Raw genomic sequence first — 27,784 nt, 5'->3', positions numbered from 1 at the left:
TAACAAATATATATATTTTTATTGTTAAAGTACAAGGGAATAGAGAACAAATCAAGATAATATTCAAACCTATGCTGAGAAGGAAACGTTTCAATTTATTTTGCTATTTTTATTTAACTGGTGAAAAAATAAAATCATAATTGCACACACATATGAAACATATACAAGAAATTATTACAATTGAGAAATATAAAAGCAATGCTAAATTTTCAACAAGAAAATTTTAAATTAAGCAAAAATGCTTACATTCAACTCAATGCCATTTTCAGAATTAATAACACATATAAATATATTCAACATAATTTACAAAAATTTATATCCTTTTTTATTTATCCACTCCTGTTTCTTTCACTGATTATACTGCTCATAGCTGTAGTTGCTCCTAACGATGAAAAATAAATGCAATGAGTAAGAAATAACACATTTTATCTACCAAAAAACAAGTTAAAAAAAACCCAGAAAGCATTTTTTTTGAAGAAAAATTGTTTATATAGCATCCACTATGTAGAATATATATTTCCAGTGACAATGTAGGATTTAACTAAGTGCTTGACACTTCATGGACGTCATGCTTCAAAATTTACAATAACTGAATGGATTGATTCTAAAAAGGCCTGAAAAATAAATACATGTGGATTAAAAGATAAATATTTATTAAAACTAAGTTAAACAAAGAAATCCAGAAAATACTGAGTTTTGTTTTTTATTTTAATATTTATAATTTAATATTCTTTTAAAGTAAAACATTAAAAAACGTTTATATTTGGACCCAATTCATTGAAGAAAAACAGCTAAAGACCATATGATACATTACAATTAAACTTAACAATACACATTATGATACACTAAGAATACAAAAATATTGTATTCTTAAAATATCAATATTTTTACATTAAGTGCATAGAGATTTTACCTTAATACAAATAAAGAATTGTTTTTCAAATATGAATTTAAAATTACTTAAATGCAATAGTGCCAATATTTTCAGCCCTTATTAACTAAAAGTATTCAATCATTATGTTGAGTTTAAGTGCACAAACTGATACTTTAAGTTTTATTATTTTTTTTCTCACTTTTTAAGAATTTTGTTGAAACTGAAAACATTTATTTATGTTGGTTTCAGGTGACATAATTTTATTCATAATAATCAAAAAGTTGTAAATAATATTATAATGCATTTTGATAGATGTTTATTAGAATTTAGAAATTAGAATAAAATGCTGTTTGTAAGAGTATTCATGAATATAATTTAAGAAAATGCAGGTTTAGTGTAAATAACAGAAACTAAGAAGAAATTCATAAATGATTTTAAAGATAGAAATTCATTCAAATAATCAAAAAGATCTCAGGATGAATGTAAATGAAATCAATTATAAAAAATAATAGCAATTATTTTACTGTAAAAAAAAAAGCAATTTTTGCATTTTAAAACAATTTCATTTTTACAAAAGAATTCTTAACTTGACAATTTTATCAGAATGCATTTAATTTTTTTTAAAAAAAAATTGCTTTTTGATAAAAGAAAAATATTTCTTTTTTACAGAAATGATAAGTAAAAAATGAAAAATTATTTACTTAGTGCCGAAAAGAATAAAAAACAAAACGCTTAAGATGTCATGTTACATTTATCACTTATTTACAATATTCACTATTGAGCAAAGTACACACAAAAATAAATGTTAAAGATATATAAATACAAACAAACACTTCGATATTACAATCTAAACATTACAATTTTACACCTTTAAAATGTTATTACCCCTTATTTTATCCTTCTTGACCAAAATCTTTCATGAATTCTTCCAACTTTATTAGGTCTGCTTCATTTACTGTAGGTTTTGAAGAACTCAATGACAGTAGCATATCACTCTGAAATAAAATATCACAGATTAAAAAGAGAAAATAAAAACAAATAAATAAGAAAAAGGAAAAAATATGTCTTAAAGAAAGAAAAAATCAACAATATATTAAAAAAATATTCCTATACTGGGAATGAATATTTATTAAATAATTTTTTTTATTTTATTAAATAAAATAAAAAGTTGTTTCTTGGAATAAAAGAAATTACATTTTTCGCAAAAGATCTTTGGAGTAGACTACCTACCTAGAATATGAGAATATTAATTAATTCTCTATTAAACTTTTTTTTTGTTTTAAATTATGTGTGTGTTTTCTTTCTGAATGAAGCTGTGGCAATTAATTTTTAACTTTAGAATTGAAGGGATTAATTAGATTCAGATTTGAGATAATTCCACTGAAAAAAACTTTTATTTAATTTTACTAGCATGAAAAAATGTCATTTCACTTCATAAATGTCTTTATCATATGAAATTTTTTTTTTAAAAAATTATTATTATCAGAGTCAATAAATTTTATTATGTGTTGTTTCAGGTGAAAACACACACACACAAAACAATTTAGAATTCACTTTTTTATGATAATTGTACAAAGCTATATCTTCCACTATAAAATTTTTTATTAATATCTAAACAGTTAGTTTCAAACAATTCTCTTCCATATTTTGAAACTCTCGTTTTTCAATTTCCATGTTTTTATTTTTTGTACTTTTCAAATTTTCTTTGGTAACTTCATTTGAAGTTTGCATTTCTCTTCTAAATACTTACAAAATCTACAAAAGTAACAACTTTAATTATTTATTAACAACCAAACAATTTTATTCTGTGTTAATTTACAATAATCAAAAGTGTTAAGCAAAAATTGTTTTATTTTTATAGACAATTTGTATCGAGATATACAATATCTTCATTTTTGCAAGCAAAGTGACTAGTATAGGGTTATTATGCAGAGAACAAAGGCCTTCCATTCTTTTCTAATAATAAAGTGGAATATGCGTAAATGATTTGAAATAAGGTGGGAACTTTGAAAGTAGGAAAGCAGACAGTGGAATAAAATAAATTAGAAAATTTTTAATTAAATTTCTAATTAAGATGAAGTTTGGAGTTTCCCCAAATAACTTCCAAAGGTATTATTACAATATATATATATATATATAACACACATCCATACACCATTTTAAAATTTTAAATCTCTAATGAAGCTACTTTAATTGGCACACAATTTTTTTCTTGAATTTTGACATTTTAATTTTTTATATAATTCTCAATAATGAATTTCATTATTGCCATGAAATTTTAACCACTATCACTCACTGCTGACAAACTAACAAGGAAAAATTCTGTTGATTATCCCCAATTTATGTGAGGAATAAGAAAGTAATATCCCAAATATCTCAAAGGCAATATGCAAATAGCTTCAATTATCTGGATAATTACGTTTTAAATAACACTATGATGTCATGTAAGGTTGCCACTTAAATCTGGGAAAGAAAATTCCATCAGATTTCACTGTATGTATATGCAATACAAGAAGAAATATGAGAACAGTACTCATGTGCAAGTAGTTATAATGGAATTAAAATATTCCAAAGTTTTAATGAGAGGAAAAAGCAAGCAAATATCTAACATTACACAAAATAATAGAATATTAAAAGAATGTTTATATTTATAAACAGAAAAAAAATTCTGTTTAATTATTGCCTAGAATTTAATAACACAAAATTTACATATAAAGGGAGAGGGTAGGATATTGATTACCTTTCACGCTCTTTAATCATAAGTCACACATGATTAAGACTCGTGTAAAATAAAATACAAAATAACATTTTTGCTATCATGATGCAAACCATTTAATGATTACTTAGCAAAAAACATAACAAAGCAAGATTTCTTTTCTTTTCTTTTTTTTTTTTTTTTTGAAAATTCATATATTAGGGTATCAACTTCTGCAGATATTTCAGTTATAAGTTTAATCTTTTACTTTAGCAACAATTTCATTTGTAGTGCCACTTTGTGTCTGTTGAACTCATTTCCTTTTCCCTGAATTTTTTTAAAAATATTTTTCTAAACTTCATAATATCTTGCACAAACTAATTTAGCATACTGAAGCAAACCTTTTGAAATTAGAATATTTAAAACACTCCCATAAAAGTTTGTAATATCATAGAGCAATAAACGAATCTTCTTTCAGATTTTCAACATGCATACCCATGTTAATACTAAATCCACTTTCGACAGCTGCATTGCCAGGTAACAACACAGAAATTATTTCAAAAATTTCCCCGAAATTTGGAAATTCTTTCAACTTTCAAAATATTAAAATAGAAATCATCTAAACAAATTTTTTCATTAAATGAATCAAGCTATTACTTATATTCTTTTTTTTTTTCAGTTCTTTCAGGAAAATTTGAAATTGAATTTTTGCACATTCTGAACATGCCCAAACATTTGTACTTTAAAATAAAGAAGTTAAAGTAAACCAGCCAATCGTTTTTTGCACAATAATGCATTGGTCTTCAATAAACGTGGAACTAGATGCAGTTTTTAAAACAGGAAAATGTGTTCCAAGTTTTTCTTATATAGTAGGTTTTCTTCACAAATGTCAAACACTCAGCTAAAAGGTCTATTTTTTCAGTTTCAGTACCTTCACTAATAATCAAGTAACTAGTAGTCACTTTTACAACATTGGTATTTTTTCCCAGTCTTAAATTTTTAGGGACATCACAATCTATTAAAAATATCATGTCTAATGTTTTTACTTCTTTAATTATGCTTCACTAACTGTTTAATAAGAATGAAAAGACTTTCATGCAAAAAAAAAAAGGTTCCATTCGCACAGATGTATGAAATTTTTTATGAAATTGAAGATTACAACCAATATAAGAGAAGTTAATTTTAGCCAGAATCAATTTATCCTGACAAAGTTTTATAATACTGTCATTTGTGCAGATCCAGTCAGTTTCTTTACTGAATTCTATGTATTTCTTTATGCTGTTAAAAACTTTTATAGACATTCACAAATGCTGACATTTTCTACCCAGTGGACAAAACAAAACTTCAATGGAAATTCAGAAGAAACTGCAACTTCCAAGAAATTGGCACATTTAATCAAAGTATCTATCGGGACTATCTCAAACAATTCTTAAGCAGAGGTATGCCTTAAAAATATTGAATTTCAATACCTTTTGAGACTATTAGTTGATTTACACCAATATGAACTATCACATAAGATCAATACGCATTTTTGTCAAATACAGTTCAAAGCTTCATCAAAGCATATAACACGTTTCATTATTTAAAAATTTATTAGAAGATTGCTGAAAAAATAGAGCTAATCCATAACAAATAACGTATGGTATTTTTATATGACCTAATATACAATTTTGGCAATCTTACTATTAGTAAACATATGTGTCTAATGTTCAGATAATGTGACTAATAATTCAGATATGTCATTGAGGTTATTAAAGGATGAATGTGATGCAACAAATTTTAATGCCCCCAAAGTGCAGTTTTAAATTATCATTCTTGAACAAAAGTTCGAAATCGTTTTTGGATTTGATATATCCGATTCTCTTGTATTTCTTTTAGATACAATTAAGACTTTTTTTGAAATGCCATATAATTTTGTATGCTTTTTTCTTCTGGTATATTTCTTAAGCTTATTATTTCCTTACAAAACAAGCAGTATGCAGCAAACGGATTTTGCGGAACTTTAAGGCCATTCAGTAGTAAGAATTCATATTTTTATCTGTCCAATTTCATATATGAATTTTGAGCAGTTCATTTTAAAAAAATTTCTCTAATCTACTATGAATAAAATCACAATTTCTCAAATAATAAACAAAACATTCAATAAATGCATGTGTGAGTGAATAAACATCATCGCTTTACTTTTGCAGATTGAATGATTCTATTCCAACCAAAGATATTTATTATATTATCTCATGCAGTTATAACAGGATAACATCTTCATAAGCTGCAATCCAAAAATCTCTTGAAAAGTGAACAACAGTCTCTGAAATTGAAATTAGACTGATCCAAACATAAAAAAAGAGGAACAAGTAGCAAAGTTTCTGCGATTACATAATTGCGAATCAAGTTGTTTTGTTTTGGGGGCTAAAGCATTAGCAATTTTTAGTTTAAAATAAAAAGGAAAGAAAAAATTTAATTAAGGGAAAGAAAAAATTTCCGGTTTTTATGGAATTTTTCAAATTTTCCTGTTTTTTAGACGATTTTTAAATTCCATGTATTTTTTCAGTGCCATGGCAACATTGATCATGAGATTTTACTACATTAGGAAGATTCATTTATTCATATTTATTCCCATTTTTCATTCACAATAAGAATAAACGTAAGACTACTTAGAATAACATGGATTTAATTGTCTATTAGAGTTTGGTGTTTAAAAATACTTTATTGGAGAAATCAAAAACACCCATTTATGAGTAATACAGGGAAATGAAATGAAATACAATTAATATTCCATGGAAACCATTTGGGTGGCAATTCATTAATGTGAAATTGATCACTGTCTAAATTATGAGATGAGTGTTAAAACAATCTTTTGTGTAACTCCAGAATGAGACATAAATCAAATTTGGATGATATCTTTTGGATAACATATTTATTCCTATCCTAACATTGGAAAATATTTTGTAGATATTCATAATTTGAACAACAGCAAATAAACAGACAAGAGATCTATTCTCAAAAGCAGAATATTTCCATATATGCAATAGTTCAAATATGAATTTTTAAAAAATTTTATTTATGTTAATCTTCACATGACACATGTTTACTTAAAGAAATTTATAAAAATAATTATGAAAATTTTTTTTTAGTGAAGTATTCTAAATCACAATTCCTTTCTTATGTATTTTTGATAATGCTATACCCCTAATATTGCTCTATGGGCTCATATAAGATCATGATTTAGTTTAAAAACTCTATACATACAAAATTGCAATAATATATGACTAATAGAAACTGGCTTATACACTCAGATAATAATATTTAAAGGTATTCATGGCCATTAATTTAATTTAAAAAAATGAGTGCACAGTTATAAAACAACTAACAAATTACAAAAATTTTCACAGCTAATTTTGTCATTAATATCTTTAATAAGGTCATATTTTGTAACAGCAACTTTTAGATGAAAGAATCTTACGTTCTAATTAAGTAAAGCTTATAAAATTTGATATGCATTTGATTACACTTATGAATAATCTGAAATACATTACCATGGTAATGACAGGTTCCAGTAATTTATCTCCTGGAACATCCACCCAAGACATTTCTATAGCTCCTGGGCAGCCAGGTGAACATGGAGTGAGTAGATCATTAACTATATCATTAGGATCAGATCGAGAAGGGCCAGATACCTATTCATAATTGACAATTATTAGTCACAATGCCTAATCATACACTGATTTAAATGTCACTCTCAAATTTTTAATATGCATTTAATTTCCTGAAATCTTTTAGTTTTCTTTAAAGAAAATGCATTGCAATTTAAAATTCAAGTACAAGTACTGATTCAATTTTAAAAAAGATATGGAGTAAAAATCTGATAGATCTTCAAATAAAAATGTAACATTCATTTGTATACTTTTATGATTTCAACAGAAAAGCAAAAAGCATATATATATTTAAAATTGACTAAAAACTGATTTATGTTTCTCAACATTATTTCAAGAAATAAACCAAAATACTTAATTCCATAATATTAAAAAAAAATGCTAAGTTCAATATATGTTTTAAAGAGAAAGTAAGAGCATATAGAAAAGAAGAATCTGACTCTCCAAGTAGTAAATTTTTATTCAGATTTGTGTCCAAGTCTACTAATCTATACTTATATATAAAGCTCAATGTGTGTGTTGGTGCTCTACAGAAAAGACCATTTGACCAACAGCTACCAAATTTGGTACATGTATACCTTAGAGGTCGGAAATGTGCACCTGGGGTCCCTTTTTTTGAATTTTTAATTAGAATTTTAATTATTAATTAAAAACCAACTTTCCCGCCAAAAATTTTTTTCATTTTACCCAACGCCAAATGAGTAAGGCTTCAGTTTTTTTCCCAACAGTAATGAGGCTAGGGTTAACATTTTTTGGCCGATTATTTCAAACGATTCTGTTTATTTTCTTAATGTTTTCTGCATTTAAAATTAAACATTGTTAGTTAATCAATCTTTCAGATTCATTCTGAAAGATCGAATCGATTCATTCTGAAAGATCGAATCGAATCGATCGAATTCATTCTGAAAGATCGAACTTTTGAATTAAAATAACACAGAATAAAGCAAATTAAAAATTTCTAATCTGTATAGCGTTACCCCAACTGGTGTAGAAAAATTCACGTATGCGCATTGTGTTCTGATTGTTGACAATATTATCACCAGATGATTCTTGATTTAAATTATTTTTAGGTTAGTTGCATGCTTTTGTAATTAAATTGTATTTATGTTAGTTATATATTTTTTGTATATGCTTATAGTTTTAAGTACATCGTTTTTTAAATAGTTTTTTTAAACCTGTTTTCGACCGATTATTTTAAATGATTCCTTTTATTTTCTTAGTGTTTGATGCATTTAAAATTAAACATTGTTAATTAATCGATCTGTTCATGATGAATTTGAGAAAATTTTGTTGACAAATTCTTGAGATATGACATAAATTAAGAAAGATATTCTTTAGTGCCCATAAAGTTTAAACGATAGTGACTCTGTTATAAGTAATCATATTATAAAAAATTGCTTTGTTTCAGTAAAAAATATTATTATATTAATTGCAGATTAATTCTTTCCACTTTAATTTCAAGCATAAATTCTACGAGAGCTAACAGAAAATTAGAGAGATACATATTACGTTATGACTGAAGGCCTTTATAATATTATGAATAAATTATATGACTATCAAAATTTGAAGTTTTAAAATATTTTGATGAAGAATCTATTAAAGTAGGAATTGCATAAAATATTTAATTATTAAAATTTAAACAAACATTGAGATTGGCAAACCGGCTGGTCGCCAAAGGCGGCTAGTAACACAATAAATCAACTAAATGAAGGAACAAGACGATTTGACATGTAATCATAAGGTAACAGAGTATATGAAGTCACTATCTACATATCACTATGGCTTCTACTATGTTTGTAATTTAGATGTGGTCATTTCACAATCTTGAAATGGACACAAGATTTGTAATGTACAAATCGGCCAAAAATATGAAAACAAGTACGGAACTAAGCAACAATACTTTCCTGATTTCACATGATAAAAAAAATCTCTGGCTTGAACCTTGCACAGTTTCAAAATTTTAAATTTATGTAAGTTAAGAATGATATAATTGTTCTAAAACAAAAGTTAGAAAAATAATGGATCTAAAATATCTGAAATTTTCGATCTTTAGAAAGGAGAGAAAAAAAATCCTGTCGCATTACAATCAACAACAAAAGAAGCAAACACTAGGAAAAATATTCAAAAATAACCTTTTCAGCTCATTTTCAGAAGAGATATATATATTTTCACCAAATATACTACAGGTTATGAATATGAAAAACAAAATTGTAAAATAAAACACATACTAACTCGTTTGAAATGAGTGGCAGTCTGTACTTTCCTTACAGGCTGCATTAAAGCGTCCCGAACGAGTACAGATATATCTGCTCCAGAATAACTACAAGAAAAGAAAAAAAAAAAAAAAAAAAAAAAAAAAAATTGATATTCCTTAAAACATTATTTAATATACATGCTTTAAAAAAACTTGCTAAAAAATCGTGACTTCTAAACATATAATTAAAATGGAATAATCAGATAATACATGACAACTCAAGATTACTTAGTGATCAATGAAGACTTCAGAATTCTTCATTTACTTAATATATGTCTATAAACAATATGACATTCATGTTTTCTTATGAGTTGAATAATATCATTTAAATTAAAAGCATTTTAAAGGTTTTCCCAAATAATTTATGCTTGTATAGAAAACATTAGGTCAATTTAAGGTTATAAAATCACTGAAATTTAATGAATAATTCTTTTCCTTACATAAAGCAAATAAAAATTTCTAATTACATCATCTAACTAGGTGTAATTATGAATCCATCTTGAAAATGCAGAAAACTATCATTATTTCGGAGAAATTCAGATTACTAATGTTATATATTTACATACATGCATACATATATATTTTCAACTCATTAGAACACATAAAAATAAAATTTTCCCCTTACTATAGAATTCTGCAATCATTTTACTGATTTTTTGGTATACATTTTAAAATTTAATAGCAGTTTACCTTGTTATTCAGAGACGTGAAGTTCTGGGAATATCTAGTTATACTTTCAATTGTTAATGCAGAAAAATATAACATAATTGGTAAGACATTTGAGACAATGATTTTGATTTAACTTTTCAAATATTAAAATAGAAAGTGAAGAATGCTTATTAGTGGGTGGTGTGAATAAACTTCTAGCAGGCAGAAAATGGTTCATTCATGGAATGTGCAGAACTTGGGAAAATTATCTAGCAATTTGAAAAATTATACCTAAATTCTTTCCAAAATAATCTAGAAAGATTTTTTTTTAAAAACTAACATCTGATAGAGATGGCAAGTGTGCATTTTTCAAATTTGAAAATTAAGGATCCGAGAAAATAAAAGAGTCAAGAATCTTAGTTACACTGACAATAATTACATGTGATAGTGCATCATGAAAAAATCATCTATACTTTCATCAAATCCATTAACAAAAATAACAACAATAATAATAAAAATTTACCCATCTGTCTTTCTTGCAAGTTCTTTGAAATTTTCTTCGGTTAGGCTGTGGGGTGTATTACCAATGTTAAATTTAAAAATAGCAAGCCTTGCAATCTCATCTGGTAAAGGAATATAAATCCTTTTTTCAAATCTAGAAGTATAACATATAAATATTGAAAAAATAAGATAAGTGTATATAGAACTGAAATTATCTTACTTCTAATAATTTGCAATTATATAAGGTAACATTTTATGACTAAATGTTTAACTGTCGTCATGCTTGGACTGATTAGTATATAAGAATATACACAGAGGACATGAATTCAAAATTTGCATAAACAAAATCTGATATCTGAATGTTGATAATGAATTAAAAAATTCTCCAATTAACAACATTTGATGAACATATGCTTCCCTCCCCCCCAAAAAAATATGTGTTAATTCCTTCGATAATCATACTTGCATGCATGCGAGCACACACAAAAACCCCTATGATTACAAATTTCAAGTTATTATGTGAGAACATTATTATTTTTTAAGTCAATATTTGTCTTAATTAATTTAAATCATTAACGAGTTTAAACAGGTTTGAAACAATCATGAGACTTCTTTATCAGTCTCTATTCCCCCCGATCAATATATATATATAATGAAAATTATTTTAAACTTACATTTTCAATTTTTCTAGCTGGCAAACAAAGTTTTGGAGCTCGAAAGATTTTGAGATGAAAAAAAAAACCCATCGTTTTTCTAAATATCGACGCATGCATAATCTGATAAATCTCATTATTATTTCAAACCGGTTTAAACTGGTTAATGACTTAAATTAATTAAGACAATTTGAAAGAATTCAGAGAATGAATAATTTGGAAATCAAGTTGTAACTTTAATAAATTTTATTTAGTTGTAATGTTACAACCTTCTTTGCATTATTTTCTAATAACCCTAAAAGTGAAAAATTGATGTCTCAAAAGTGATAAATCGCCAATTTGTTGCCTACATATTTTGAGGCTTCAAAAACCTCAAACCAAAACAATATCATATTCTCGCATGATAAAATAACTCAAAATAAAGATGAAGATGTGTATATATGTGTGTTAGCACTCTACAGGCTAAATTATTTGATCTACAGTTACCAAATTTGGCATTTTTATATTTTGGAGGATAAGAATGTGCACTTCAGGATGATTCTTATGAAATTTTTGTATTTCTATGAGATAACTGTTACCTGACAATAAATTCTGGTCACCAATTAGCCTATCATAAAAATTCCAGAAGTAACAAAAATATCATTTATCAATACAGGGAAGAGTGTTGTATTTTTGACAAATTTCCAATATTAATTATTGGCTTAATATTAATTACTGGCAATATTATTTATTATATTAATTATCCAGTTGTGAATGTTAAGCTTAATTCTGCTTAGTTTTTCATTCATTAAAAAAAAAAAAAAACTAATGGTAAAACACAGCATTGTACCTTTTACTAGGGGTAAGTACCTATGATATACATTTATTATAATATAACGGACATTTATTATAAAATATAACGGAGAAAAATAAATTTTAATTACATAAAATGATTTAATTATTTTTGATTAAGTCTGAAATCTTAAATAAGTTATATAAAGAATTAGTATTTTTAAACAACGAATTCATTTTAAAATATATTTATCATTTTACTATTTACTAAATAAAAAGTCTTTACTGAATTTCAGAATAAAATTAAAAATCAAAACATTATTTTCAGAATTTAATTAAAAAAAATTTTTAATAGTTTTTTTAACCTTTTTCTCAGAATTTATGTTGACAAATCTACAAAGATTGAATTATGCATGAGATATGGATGTATCATTGGACTGTAAGTTATAGATGAAGGCAAAATTTTATTATTAATAAAAATATTCTTATAAAAAGGAGCAACATCTTTAATCTAAAGTACTCAAACCTTCCATGCTACTATTTGAATCAGGTTTAGTAACATGTCACATCATGTAAGGTAAAAAGTTTACGTTTGGTACTTGGTGTTAATAGCTAGTTAATTATTATTTACCTGATAATAAATTGTGAATCAGCTAAATGCATCTCAGTCAAATGGATGCATTTGATGATTGTTACAATGATGAAAGGACAATCAAAATATTATCATTATTATTTTTGGCATCTCAATAACGAGAATAGTTACATGATTTTTTATGGTGTGAAGGAGTAACAGAACAGATTTTTGAAGGCTTGGTCGGATACAATCAATAAAGTGATTAAATAATCCAGGAAAAAAATGTATGTAAAAAGTAATCTAATGATCAAAAGTCTAAAATTATGATATTTTGCAATACTTTATATCAAATTATAGATTGAAATATGCTTATAATTCAGAAATATTTTAAAAGTAAACTTCCAATCCACAGAGAAATGAAAAAATAAAAATTTACTTGGGGCTCCAAAAATTTATTAACCTTTTTGCCATTTTAATGCTTTTAAGATTAAACTGGAAATTTGTGTTAGGCTGTATGACCAAGAGTCAAGTACAGATGGCACACACAATTAAATTACTATCTTCTTCAAAATTTGAGAAAATGTTCTTGGATGAAGTATGTGTAGTAACATTTAATTGTGAAATACTGTACCTTTGACCTGGTCAAAAAAAAAAAACAAAAAAAAAACAATTCACACTGGTCAAAGTACAACATAGAAAACATTCACATTTAAAACTCTAAAGCTCATTTTTGGCTTAAAAAAAAGAGAGAGAGAGAGAGAGAGAGAGAGAGAGAGAGAGAAGAGAAGAATTTAAACTAAATAAGATTATTAGTCTGTTTACAGCATGCCTAAACTAATATCATTTCTTAATTGTATAAATAAAAAAAATGTTATGAGCCAAAATGTTATATTTGAAATACTTCATTTTTAACAGTAAAATCACATGAAAACTTTTATTTATCAAAATATCCATTTCTTTAAAATTGCAGCTAGTTAAATTAAATAATTAGTTTTTAATCTTTGTACTAAACACACAAACTGTCAAATTTTGTCCCCCGCTGTTAGTATAAATAGAAGTGGTCAAATATACAACACTCTCCCCTACATCTTTTATCAATCTTTTAAAAATTTGGAAATGATACAATTAAAACTAGGAAAAAACATAAAATCTTTATAGTAAATTATCAACTCTTCTTCCGTACCTTCTGCGAATAGCAGCATCTAAAACCCAAGGTATATTAGTAGCTCCTAGTACTAAGATTCCATCATTGTCATTGCCCACACCTAAGGAAACATTACAATCACAATAATTTCATTAATCTATAAATTTGAATTAAATCTTTCAGGCACTAAAATTCTCTAATATAAAACAAAATAACCTAAAACACATAATCATTAAAATAAAAAAAATATGTAATTATCTAATTGATAATTAAAGGAGTGAACTAACAAAATTACTTTTTAAATGCAGTATGAAAGAAAGACAAGAACCTTCAGATATTTTATACAACCTTCCACTCATAGAAATGTTTCATTAATTACATTTCTTACATTACATGTTTTTATTTAGGTTAATACTGTTAAAAAAAAAAAAGAAAAAAAAAAAAAAAAGAAAACACTTTTTTCAAAAGAATAAAATTCTGTGAAAAAAAAAACATCTTTTCAACACTTATTTTATACTTTCATTAGAACAAACCAGTTGTACTATATATAAGAAATCAAAATGTATATGGAATTTGTAATTAAGGAAGAATACTCATAGGTCATGCCAATTTAAATAAAGGTTTGATTTCCTAAATCAATGATGAATTGTTATTTCACTTAAGGTATACAAACCTGCTGTTTCTGAAAAATGTCATAGGTTTCTATTTTATAACAACATACCAAACTGCAAAATTTAGCAATTTAGTAAATTAAATTTTTATTAAAAGAAAATTGGGTTTTTTAATTAAAAGAAAAGACTAACCAAATATGAATTTATAAGAATAAGGACCAAAATTTAAAATTATTTCCAAATGATAGGGCAATACTAGATTCAACATCCAACTTTCCTAACATACAAATTTAACCATAATAGATTTAAGATATCTACATGCAACAGAATGAAAGAGCACCAGGTTTGCTTTTATGGATGATTACCAGAAAGTTTTGAAAACTTGATTTTCTGATCACAAAGCCAAGACTCTTTCACTCGATATATTCAATTGATCATAAAACAATGGGATTTCTTTACTGAAGTTGTTGTTATTAATTACTCTAAGAAAATTTAATGACAACATCAAAAAAATAATACATATTTTGATGATATATAAACCCAACAAACTGGACAATTCTTTTAATGCAATAACTTTTAGCATAAATAAATGGGCTTTGTGCAGAAACTATATTTTTTAAAAATATAATCTAATCTTATCTTTGTATCAGAAGAATAGTTTACTTACATAATTTTTAAAAAAAGTGAAAGTAAATATGAATTAACTATTTTGGATCAAAATATTAACATTTTCAACGCTACCAATGAGATATCTCGTCTTTCAGATACTTCCAATTAAATTGGAAAAAATTGAAAATTAAACTATCAATATTAATTGTAGTCAATCAATTGTAGTCAAGTTTGTAATAATCAAATATTAATTGTAGCATTTGAAAGATGAGAAATCTCGTCGGTAACGTTGAAAGTGTTAAAAAAAGATCAAAGTCATTTAGCACAGGCAGGTTTAAGAACATTGAATATTTTAAGCATAATTTTACCAACCTTGCATCTGTACAAGAAATTCGGTTTTAATTCTTCTGGCTGATTCTGATTCATTATCTGAACGAGAACTGCACAGTGAATCGATTTCATCAATAAAAATAATACTAGGTTTCTGCTGTCTAGCCATCTCAAAAAGATTCTTCACCAATCTATAAGTAAACAATGGAAATAAAAAATCAAGAAAACAGTAGAAAAGATTCAAAGGCACGCTACAATGTATAGTTTTTGTATGGAGAGTGGGAAACAATTCTGCTTCCTATCTGTCATGAAAAGAAAGAGATGCCAAATGAGGTTTTTTGCTCATATATAAAATTTTATTAAAATGTAATAATAGCTTCCGCCTCCAGTTTGACTTTAGAGAAAATACACATAGACACAAAACATTTTGATGCGTTTTTACAATTGGATTTAAAAAGGTAAAAAATTTATTTCTATAAAACAAATAGAAATTGCATAAGTAATATTTATTAATAAAAGATAATTTGTCAGTAATGGCATTTTTATTAATATAAAATTATGTCAGATAACATAAAAATCCTTATTATTGAATTTCAATATGGCCTTTCAAGATTCTATCAGATTTTTTTCAGTACCATTCTCTCTCAGATTAGCTGCACAATAAGACAAACGTTTCTGCAACATTTCTGAAGAACAGCCCTTTCAACTGCTTGTGTGTGGCATGGCAAGTGTAATAAAGACATTACTCCATCTCTTCCTCAACTTTCCCATCACTCAAACCATTCACTTCTCACATCTACAAACTTGACATATTATCTTATATGGGGGAAAAAAAAATGAGGCATATCTTTTTTTTATACCAAAATATTTGACTTCAAGGATATTAAGTAGAAAATGTGGCATCTTCCTAATAGTACCACCCTCAGGGTGGTACTATTATGAAGAGGTATTAGGAAGAGTACACCAATGAGGCCCGAGACATGATACATCTTTAATTCCAATAATACAGCAAAAAGTTTATGTCAAAAGACATTTCATTTCAGGCTTTAAAAAATAATAAATTGAATAAAAAAAAGTAATAATTGATTATATAGATTATTAGAGAAATGCCTTCAATCAAAAATTATATTCCAGAATACCTTTATAATAAATTCTTAAAAGTGACATTTTGAGCAGTTATGCAAATAACCCTGAAAGATATTACCTTATTTGCATTAAATTTTCAATTAAAGAACTTTATTGATAAACTATGACGTCAAATCTTTTATTGGTTTTATAAAAAAAGTAGGTATTCCAAAGAAAGTTTTAACCACCTTGAATTTTAGCAGGCATCTCTGAAATCAGTTTTACTAATGAAAGACATCTAGTGCTTGAAACATTAATAAATGTATTTTATACACATGTGTTTTGCATAAGTATTCAGTTATTTCATCTTTCAACATGACAAAATTTACAGATTCATTCAAGCAATCAATTTCTTACACGAATTTGATTAAATATAAATTTAAAATCAAAGTTTTAATGTTAATTTGGAGTCATTCTCATCATTGAAAATTATTTTTTATAAAACAGTAAGACTAACTAAAGATTAAACAATGCTTGAAGAAAATATAATAGGGATGGCCATTTTAGATACTAGAAACTCCCTAATATTCCCTTAAGTAAAATATTAACAACAATTTTCAAATTTTCACAAAAACTGAATAGCTATAAAAAATTAATTATCTAGGACAGCAGAATCTCTTACTCAGTTTTGTGTAATGATTTCATGAGTACACATTAAAGGTGTGTTTATTATATTTTACAAATATATGAGTAGTAAGTTATTTTGAATAAGATGGAGATAATGTTTAATTAAATTTTAAATGTAAGTTTGAAAATCATTTTTTTTGTAAAGGTAAAATTAAATTAATGAGATAATTATTATCTATTTAAAAATAATGTCTAAATAAAACTAAGCAGATATGATTTAAGCCACAGTGATATATATGAGCAAGGATGAAAACAGTTAATGATCCACAATCATACAAATTTTATATGCAGCAAGTGTATAAATTGATTCCCGATAAACTTTCATCAACCAATATTATTAAGTAATTAAAAGGAAAAGGGAATAAAAATGGTTAAACCTTTAATTTATTTTTAGAAAATATTTTCATTGATAGTGATATTAAGACCAGTTTGTGATAATTACAATGATATACAGGCTCCTCATCCCACCTGTCATTTTTTTTAGAAATAGAAGTTGAATAATGAACATTCGAAATCATAGAAGTATCAGTCTCATTTGAAGATATAGTGAAAAGACTAAACTGTTCAGAAATGCAAGAGAGAAGTTCAGAGAATACTTTCATGAGATTATCAGGCATAAGAACTCCCAATAGGAATATCTTGGCTTTTTAATTTAGTTTAATTATATCAATGTCCCATTTTTTTAAAGAAACAATCTGAGGGCTATTTTGGTACGGACCTCAGAACCTGGAGTCATGGTCAGATGATGAAGACGACATTTAAACTGGCATCCCACTCTAAATTTTCAAACCATAGTATTGAGAAGAGGTTTGACCTAAACAGATTTAATGTGCATGAAATGTGCTTACACATCAGTTCTTAGGTGGAATCACGTTTTGGAATCCTTTGATGCCAAGTCTTCATCATCAAACCATTCTGGCCCTGAAATATCTTAGCAGAAAATAATTGGGAAGTTATTTGAGTAAGAGGCTAAAATCTTAAAATTACATAAAACTAAACAAATTGTCTTTTTTATGTAAGGGAGTTTGACATGACTTCATTTTGATCAAGGGATAATTGGTATAATAATGTGAGATATTTAATGAGCATAAGGTTTCAGAGGCAGATTATGTTTTATAACATTTAACTATATTTTACTGGGTCCTAAAATAAAATTGAAATGTAATGGTAATATTTTTTAATTGAAAATATGTCAGCCAAAGATACAGTTTAATGTCAGCTAAAGTTTGGTTCTTCTGTTTACACATTTTGTAATCAATCACTGGTAGTTTGCACTGTGAGACGATAAGAAAGCTCATTTTATTATAGTGCATTGTGCACGTTAAAAATAAGAGGGTTTAATTGATTTGATTCTTGGATGCTCAGCTGCATTTATAATGTTTATTATTTCTTCTACAATATATATAACTTAAATTTGTTTTACAGTATAAACAAGTCTTTTATGATAACATAAAATACCTTGAAAACAAATGAATATGAAAAATGAAAATGATTTTTAAAAAAATGCATATTTACTTTTCACTTTCTCCAAGCCACTTGGAAACAAGATTTGAGGAGGATACAGAAAAAAATGTTGAATTGTTAGCTTCGGTTGCTACTGCCTTTGCTAGAAAAGATTTTCCTGTTCCTGGAGGCTATCAAAATATACCATAAAAATAAATTTCCAACTCAGAAGGAATGACAATTGCTTTAACACATATTTAAATCAAATTACATAAAATAACATACCCCAAAGAGTAATATCCCTTTCCAGGGCTTTCTCTTTCCAGTAAACAAATGAGGAAATTTTATAGGCAATATTACTGCTTCTTTCAAGGCTTCTTTTGCGCCATGCAAACCAGCAACATCAGACCATTTGATGTTAGGCTTTTCAATAACAATTGCTCCTATATATAAAGTTGACCACATATTGTTATTTATAGATAAAATTGCATATAATGTTAACCTATATATATAGCTAATCAAGATAAAACTAACATATAATATATAAAAAATACAATTTGTTGAACTTATCATTCACATTATATTAGGGTTGCCACTCAAATCTAGGGGGGAAAAAATCTTTTTAATAAAAGGTGGATTTGAGCACGATATAGGTTTAAAAATATCAGCATTTCTGGATATACTTTCAAATATTTTGGCAGTATTTGTCACAAATATAAAACACTCTGCTAAAAAGTGTCTTTTTACAGTTTTAGGAGTTCCACTAGTATTTAAGTATCTATAGTCACTATTTTAATATTGGTATTTTTTCTCAGTCATGGAAATTAAGCTGATTTATCAGAAGAAAAGAGAGCAAGTAGAAAAGGTATGAGCCCCCAAAGTTTAACAATCTTAAACAATATTGTCAATTTTTAAGAGCTACGGCAATGATCTTTCATTCTTGCAATGTTTAAATAAATCAGCAGTTTTTTTAGGTGGGGAAAAAAAAAAAAAAAAAAAACTGACGAAATTAAAAATTTCCAGAACTAATTCTAATTTTATAAGGAAAATTTCCAGAATTTTCTGCATTTTTTTATCGATGATTTTTAAATTTCCTGTGTTTTCACTATTCTCCTAGTGTTGTGGCAACCCAGAGTATTACATGCAAATTTGCCAAATAATAATAATGAAAGATTATATTTTGTACCTATTTTTTTAAATGTTACATGCTGGATTTTTAAATGTTTAAATTTAACAAGGTTAAATTTAAGGCTTTAAAAATTGAATACATCATTTTTTTTAAGAATTAAATTTAATCAAGTAAATAAAAATGTTTCAATAAATAACATGATACTGAAGAAATTATTTTTCACCATTTCTTGTTAGTTAAATAATTAACTCTTATTAGAATTAGCCACAAAAATTAGTAAAACTTTTATCTGAAAAGTGAGACACAAACAGAGATAAACAGTTTAGAAATAAATAATCCATATTTAAAATGATTTGCACTACTGGTCAAAAGTATTGCAAGTTTGAGAAATTTCATGTTTTTTTCCAAAAATAAGTTCTCCCAAAGTAATATTTTTTCATTTAAAGTAATCTTTTTTTTTTTAATGTAAACATGTTAAATTAGTCTAAAGACAAGATATAATTAAGTTATTGAACAAAAAAAAATTATTTAATTTCAAAAAGAATAAAAAGCAAACAAAATGTACAGATTATTAGTATAGGAATCCATATTGGTTTCCCGGAATAAAATGAAGTAATGAAAAAATTTCAAGTTCTTTTGATCAGAAAAGATAATAAAAGAGTTCAAGTTAACTGAAAAGCATTTAATATTTAGTTCGGCTGCCTCTGGCTTCAATCACAGCAGCCACTCTGTTAGGCATGGAATCCACAAGATTTTGCAACACTTCTTTCAGTATTTCAAGGTGCCAAACTTTAATTGTTTTCTGAAGTTCTCGTTTTGTTCTGGAATGATTCTCGGTTATTTTCCTTCCCATTATACTCTATCAATTCTGAATGGGGTCTTCTGGTGAGTTCCCTAGCTATTCAAGAACATTAATACCATGTTTTGCAAATGTAGCCTTAACCTAAAATAACGAAAGTTTCGATATAGAGGTCAGAAATGAACTCAAATGAAATTAATTGTAAAGTTTGTCTTACCTTTTTTAGACCCTCGGGGGGGGGGGGGGGGGGGCACCTCGAAATGAGGATGAGATGCTTCCGGCATGGTGGTTGGATCTCGCCACCCTGGAGGGTACACTAATAGGTGGGGGATCTGGCTCCTCCCATCGATGACGGGACGTACTTCCTTCGGGGAGGGTTGTACCGTGGCCGGTAACGGCCCTTAGGACTCAACCACAGTTCCCGCCAATGTTGCTGTTGCGGCGGTCCGATCATTCAGTTTTATGGTTTAAATCCATGTGCCTTCGGGCGGGTCGGAGAGTTAGATGGTTGACTTACCTTTTTTGATGTATGGATGGGTGCTAGATCTTGATGAAATATCCATTTCTGTCTTGGGGACATATTATGTGCACTATGAAGCAATTGATTCTTCAGCACACCAACATACTTGTCACCATTCATGGTTCCCTGTACAAAATGAAGTCATCTAGTTGACTGATTTGACATATACCCCCCATCATTACACTTTCTGGGTGTTTTGATGTACAAATCAGGCATTCTGGCCACAAGATCTCCTTTGCTTTATGCCAAATGTAGCCAGGTTTATCAGACATTAAAGAAAAGCAACTTTCGTCACTAAATATAACTTGTCTCCATTCCAAAATACTCCAATTTTAGTGCACTTTGGTCCACTCCAATTGTTTTTTTCCCAAGTTGCTTTCGCCAGTACTGGGTTTCTTCTAGGTACTTGTGCTTTGTAACCAGCTTCACAGAGCCTCCTGCAAACTGTTGTGGGACTGGCAAGGACAGACGTGAACTCATTTCATTCTCTTGGAAGTGTAGCAGATCTTGCAATTCTATTTTTATCGCATAATCATGTCAAAGAAGCATCGTCAAGTTTAGAAGATAACTTCAGACGACCATTTCTAGGCTTTTTATGTACGGTTCCTTCAAATCTCTTTATGAGGTGAGAAACAGTCGACTCACTGCAGTTGCACCGATGAGTAATCCTAAGATTTGAAATGTTTTCTTGATGCATTCAAATAAAAGACTAGCACTTCTCACCAGTTAATCCAGACATCTCAAAAATAAATTATCTGTTTAAATTGAAAAGCAATGCAAAGCGAATGCACTTCAACAGTGCAACAAATGAAATGAAATCCTTCATAGTGGAGTGATTTTATAATATACTACCAGGATGACACAATCATAGCAAACGATTACTTCACAAATAATGGCACAATAGCTTGAAATTTCTCCACCACATTTATATTAAAAAATATCACTTAAAATGAAAAAATATTATCTTTGGGGGGGCTTATTAATGAAAAAATCTGAAATTTCTCCAATTTGCAATACTTTTGACCAGTAGCGTATGTTCTGATTTATAATGTATAGATTCTAATAATATGAATACTGAAAAAGTTGTAAAATAATTACACAAATTTAATAAGGATTAGAGCAGCATTAAAATATGATAATGCAGCCTATATGTCATAATGCAAATTATATTTAATTTAGATATTTTTTTTTATAACAAACATTTTGATGGAATAATTAACAAAAGTATGTAACTATACACTGTCCTCACAACAAGTTACTAATGAGGATGCTGATATGAATAAATAACTCTTTTCAAAAAATTTTACAAACAAACTTAGCTCACTAAAATTTTAACATTACCAATTAAAAAATATACTATGAAATTACCTTCTAACTGATTTAAAAGTTTTTTCTTTTCAGGATCTTCATTGTCACTATCACTGCTATTGTTGTCATTGTTCTTCCTATAAGAAGAAATATTGCAATTCTATCAAAAAGATGTTGAACTCTGAACATGATATATTACATCATATGCCTTCAGTAAAAATTATACACTTAGCTTTTAATACATATGCCAAATAACCATAACTTTCACATTAAATGGCTCAATCAATAAAAAACTGCTAATAAACCTTATTTAAAACAAATAAATTATGTAAGTTATTTCAAAGAATATCTGGAACATTTCTATTATTTCGACAACAATCAAAATACAACAACCAAAAGCATTAGATGCTACAACCTTATGATGCAAAATTTCTGATTTCTCAGCAAATTTATTGTATGAATTTGGTGTATCCAGCATATTTAGGAATTACAAAACTTAGAGAAAAGTAACATTTGAAATTAAAATATAAATATCAACAATCATTGTTGAGCTAATTAAAGAGAAATGAATATTTCCCATGACTAATGCATCTTTTATTACATTTTTTTTTGATAAAGGTAGATCAAATTGGGGGTGAGAGGGCAATCTTCAAGATTATTATAATTCCGAAGATATTCTATCTTAAGTTAAAATTGTTTCAGGGGCATCTTATTATCATTTCTACTTATATTTTGCACAAAAGAAAACAGGAACAGTATGAATAACAAATCAAAAAGCTAAATAAGATACAAGGAATTATTTTTTTTTCCTTTTTAAAATGTAAAAAGCAATTGAGAGGTAAATTTACATATTTTTTTTTTACTCCTTTATTTTATTCTGTTAGGCCTAACACTCATTAATTTAATAAAACCGCTCATAGTTATGCATATAAAGCAACCTTTACAAAGATATGAAGCCATTTTTTTATTCTTTTGTATATAGAGTACAGAAGCAGTAATGAAATCGTCAAAGAATATGACCTAAAGATTTTGATTAATTTTCACATTTTAGACCACGCCGAAATCTAAAATCACCTTTTTAACATTATGTCTGTTTATGAACAAGATAATTCAACAACACTTTGATCTAGGTGGATGAAATTTTGTATAAGGACAAAACTGTAGATTTATACCAAATTCTCCTTTAAAAAGAAGGCTATCTGTCTAATTACAAATGACCACCAAAACACAAAAAGCTATGGTAGATAAAATTTAACACACTGTTAGCGCCAAAAATATAGTTTCTTATCAAATTTTGAGCCAATCTGTCAAAGGATTAGCAGTTTGCCAATCTATACTTTTGCATGCATGTAAACACAACAACTCACAAACAATGAATTTCAATATGTGATTATAACTTTTGGTCCATATCAAATTTTGGCTTCAATCATTTCGCAAAGTGGTGCAAAATACATATTTGCACAACATATTCAATTCATTCAACATATTCAAAATGTTAAGATTCAAGGCAAAACTCTATATTTCGTAACTATCTTTCAAAATGCCAGGCAATGAATGCATTCTCATTCTTACTAAAAATTCAAAATATTAACTAGTACGAAGGAGTCAAGACTTTAACTTGAAGTGTAAATGAGAACATAGTTACACTGGTTAAATATGTGACAATAGATATAATATCTTTGATTTAAATATTTTTTAAATTAAAATATTTTATATTTTTTATTATAAAATATGGTGAAGTATTCTGCTATTAAATGTGTCCAATTTAACACTAGATTAATGATGCAAATTATAAAAAAATAAGATAAAATAACAATTTACATTTAACATTATAAGATACTTTACAAATATTGTAATAAATAATATTTCATAGCGATATGAAATATCTTAACATACAGAACAGTGCAGAGACTTATCTATACTATTATCATAAATGTGAAAGTTTGGATGGATGGATGGATGTTTGTTAGTCAATCACGCCAGAACAGAATTGGATGAAATTTAACTGAGAGATAGATTATAGTCTGGAATAGGACATAGGCTACTATTTATTCCGTTTAATTGAGTGGTTAATTGTTTATAATTAAAAACTAACTTTCCCACCAAAAATCGCCAAATGAGTAGAGCTTCAGGGGTTTTCCCCCCACACTAATGAGATTAGGTGTAATATATTTTCGACCGATTATTTCAAAGGATTCTGTTTATTTTCTTGGTGTTTGATGCATTTAAAAATAAACATTGTGAATTAATCAATCTTTCGGATTCATTCTGAAGTACTTTTGAATTAAAATAAAACAGAATAAAGGAAATTAAAAATTTATAATCTATATTGCGTTACCCCAACTGGCGGAGAAAATTCATACATTTGTATTGCCTCAATTGGCATTGAAAATTCACGCATGTACAGGAGTAACAAAAGATAAAGCCATTGATGCTATAAATTCAAATCTATTTCCACGTGTATGAAGTCGCGGGTAAAAACTAGTATTATATAATTTACATTTATGGGCAGTGCCCTATCTTTCATCTTGCTTTGAACAAATTGCACATCTTCTTCTAAATTTTTATCATCTATTTTATAATCAATAATTGAATGATTCAATCACTATCATCAAAAACATTCATACACGAATCATTCATAAATTTACACATTTCCACTTGGAAAGATAAAGTTGTCTTTTAGTCCAGAATGCATAAATAAAACAGGAAGGGAACCTCAATTGAATGTATTTCAAAAACCCCAAATGAGAGAAAATTATAACAACATTTCAAAATTAGCAGTTTTATTATTTTTTTTTGTTACATTCATTAACACACATTCTCTTTACATTGACAGGAATCAAATGATTTCCAGAAACTTGCTTTATCGATGTGCCAATTATCCTAGAGATCTCATGTAGATTCTCTACATGAGACACTCGGCCTCAAAGGGAATAAAGTGTTAACACACATATGCATCATTTGTTTTCAATGGGTAAAGAATTTCATAAACTAATGTTATTCAAAATTGATTGAATATATTGGTATTTATACGAGTTGCAAATATCAATAAGAAATGAAATATATTGACAGCACTGGTTACTAATTTTGAAGTAAAACTTACGATGGAGGTCCTCCATCAGTATCTTTAATAGGTTTCTTCTTTTGCTTCTCTTTAAGATATTTCTTTAATTTCTCAGCCCTTTCTAGGTACTGAGCACATTTTGCACGAATGCTTTCTTTAGCTTTATCGCTTTGGGCTTCATCTGCAAAAGTTAGTAAGAATATTAGTAAGTCGGGTAATACTTTTTGTTAAATTAAAAACAAGGAAAGAAATATTTCTGAAATAAGTTAGAAAAATGGAATTGAAAAAACAATAAGAACACTCAAAATTCAACTGTTAAAATTTTATGCCTGCTTTATCCACTTCTGTCCCTTTACTCATCTAAATATCAATTTACAATACATTGTTGTGGCTAAACTTTTTTTTTTTTACACAAACACATAAAAAGTACATACAAATTTTATTTATTTTAACAATTTTAAGCTTCACAACTAATTTAGAACACAACAGTAAAATTTAACATTAATAATGAAAATTCAATACATAAAACGTTATTTTACTACAAAATAGATAAAAAAAATCTATGATAAATATTAGAGTTTGAAGTTGAAAATCATGTTAGTAGCATGAAATAGAATATTTTATCCAAATGAAATTGCACTTAAAAATTCTTTAAACATTAATTTACAATAGAAATTAAAGAATGAAACTTAAGAAGAATTAATTAAACATGAAGTATTTTATAATGCATTCTTTTAGTGGCATTAGAATACATAATTTACCAATTCAATAATTTTCTGTCTAATTAAAATTATATAATTAATAATACTCTCATAGGATTAATTGTTTTGATGAAATAATTTTCATTTTTTTACATCGTACTTTTATAAAAGCTAAATATTAAAACTGAGGGAAAAAAGAAATATATGCATTGCTTAGTAAAATGTTGCACTGAAAATAAATTTGTTGATTAGTAAAACTAAAAATTATGAAATAAAAAATATAACATACATTTAATAGCATGGAGAAAATATTCGACGCCATGTTCATATAGTCTGAAGGCTTCTTCATAGTTTTTTTTCTTATCCTCTTCAGTGGCTTTAGTTACCAAATCAATTGCTTTCTAAAATTTCATTAATAAAAATATCTGTCAATAAAATGAGCCATTTGATTTTCTAAATTCCTATTTTTATTACAAACATAACAGAGAAATGGCTGAAACTAAATCATTATGTAAAATATGAAAAAATATATATATCAGCTTTATTGTATAATATATTACCAGACTGATGCTAAATGCTTGTTTTGTAATACAAGAACATTTATTAATTTTTATGCAATAATTTTTTTTAAAAAAATCAACTTATAACTGAAGCACATAAAGAAAACCATGAAATTCTGAAATAAAATTTTACTGAGAAAAATAATTAATTCAAATGGATTTGGAAAGATAACAGATTCACAATATTTTATTAATATCAGTATAATATAAAAGTATATGCATTTCTGAAGTAATTATCAAAAGCTGAAAAAAATTATATAATTAATTATTTGGACCACTTTATGAGGAGATTTGCAGCTAATAAGGTATTTTTTTATGCTTGAAAAAGAACTATCAATTCAAAACTACCACAGTGCTAACTAAAAAATACAGGTTTTTAAGGTCTCACTGACATCAATCTACCTCCAAAACATGAATTTAAATACTTTATATAAAAAATTATGTCAATATATCAAAGATGAATATAAAAAAATACAAATGCAGACAAATATCAACATATAATTTTGTTATGTATTATTTGTCCATATTTACTGCTGAGATTTTATGACAAACATTTCTATTTGCCATCACTTTTTTTTTTGGTCATGACCATGAGAGAATTTTATAAAGTTATAATCATTATATTCACATTTAAAAAATATATTGGATATGCAACAAAAAAGAATGCTGCAAATGTTTCATTCAGTGGAATAATCAAAAAAATTGAAATAGTCATTTAAATCAAGTTTTTTTTAGTCGGATAAGAAATAAACAAAAACTAATGAATGACGAATCATATTGACACTTACATGTAAAATGTGATTTCTCTTTATCACAGTTTTATAATATGTGCATTTTTATGTGGGTGATCACGAATACTTTTTTTTAAGAAAAAATGAAATAAATTTTATGTTGCTAATCAGAAATGGACATTAAACTTTTACTGAGCATTTAATTAGATAATACAAAATCTTACCTGTAGTGTTGTCATTTCTTTGAAATATTACAATGTCTATGAAAACTTTCAAATTTCATATGATATGAAGCATATTGAAACCTGACAATTTTAATATCGCTATACCATTAATAAATATCAATATCTTTCAAAAATATTTTCTATCAAAACATCAAAACTTGATTTATTACAAAAACTAACGAAAATCCCATCACTTCACTTCTATAACCGAATTGTCCTTTGTTTATTTAAACACACCT

The 27,784-nt window shown here is 26.9% G+C and overlaps 1 protein-coding gene across 1 annotated transcript; it reads right to left on the bottom strand.

Moving 5' to 3' along the window:
- On the bottom strand, positions 1-27,751 carry LOC129963731 (vacuolar protein sorting-associated protein 4-like). The gene is made up of 13 exons (XM_056078257.1): positions 27,546-27,751; positions 26,320-26,431; positions 25,369-25,510; positions 22,326-22,402; positions 18,795-18,952; positions 18,582-18,700; positions 15,357-15,505; positions 13,804-13,885; positions 10,645-10,776; positions 9,452-9,539; positions 7,103-7,243; positions 1,760-1,869; positions 1-614 (listed from the first exon to the last, which is right to left on the bottom strand). Exons 1-12 carry the CDS (start codon positions 27,558-27,560, stop codon positions 1,768-1,770), a joined length of 1,317 nt encoding a protein of 438 aa, XP_055934232.1. The 5' UTR covers positions 27,561-27,751; the 3' UTR covers positions 1-614; positions 1,760-1,767.
- Positions 27,752-27,784: the final 33 nt, after the last annotated feature.

Source organism: Argiope bruennichi, chromosome 3 (genome assembly GCF_947563725.1).
Source record: "Argiope bruennichi chromosome 3, qqArgBrue1.1, whole genome shotgun sequence".
Lineage (NCBI taxonomy): Eukaryota > Metazoa > Arthropoda > Arachnida > Araneae > Araneidae > Argiope > Argiope bruennichi.
The sequence above is the reverse complement of the archived record's forward strand: the minus strand, read 5'-3'. Positions and strand labels throughout refer to the sequence as shown.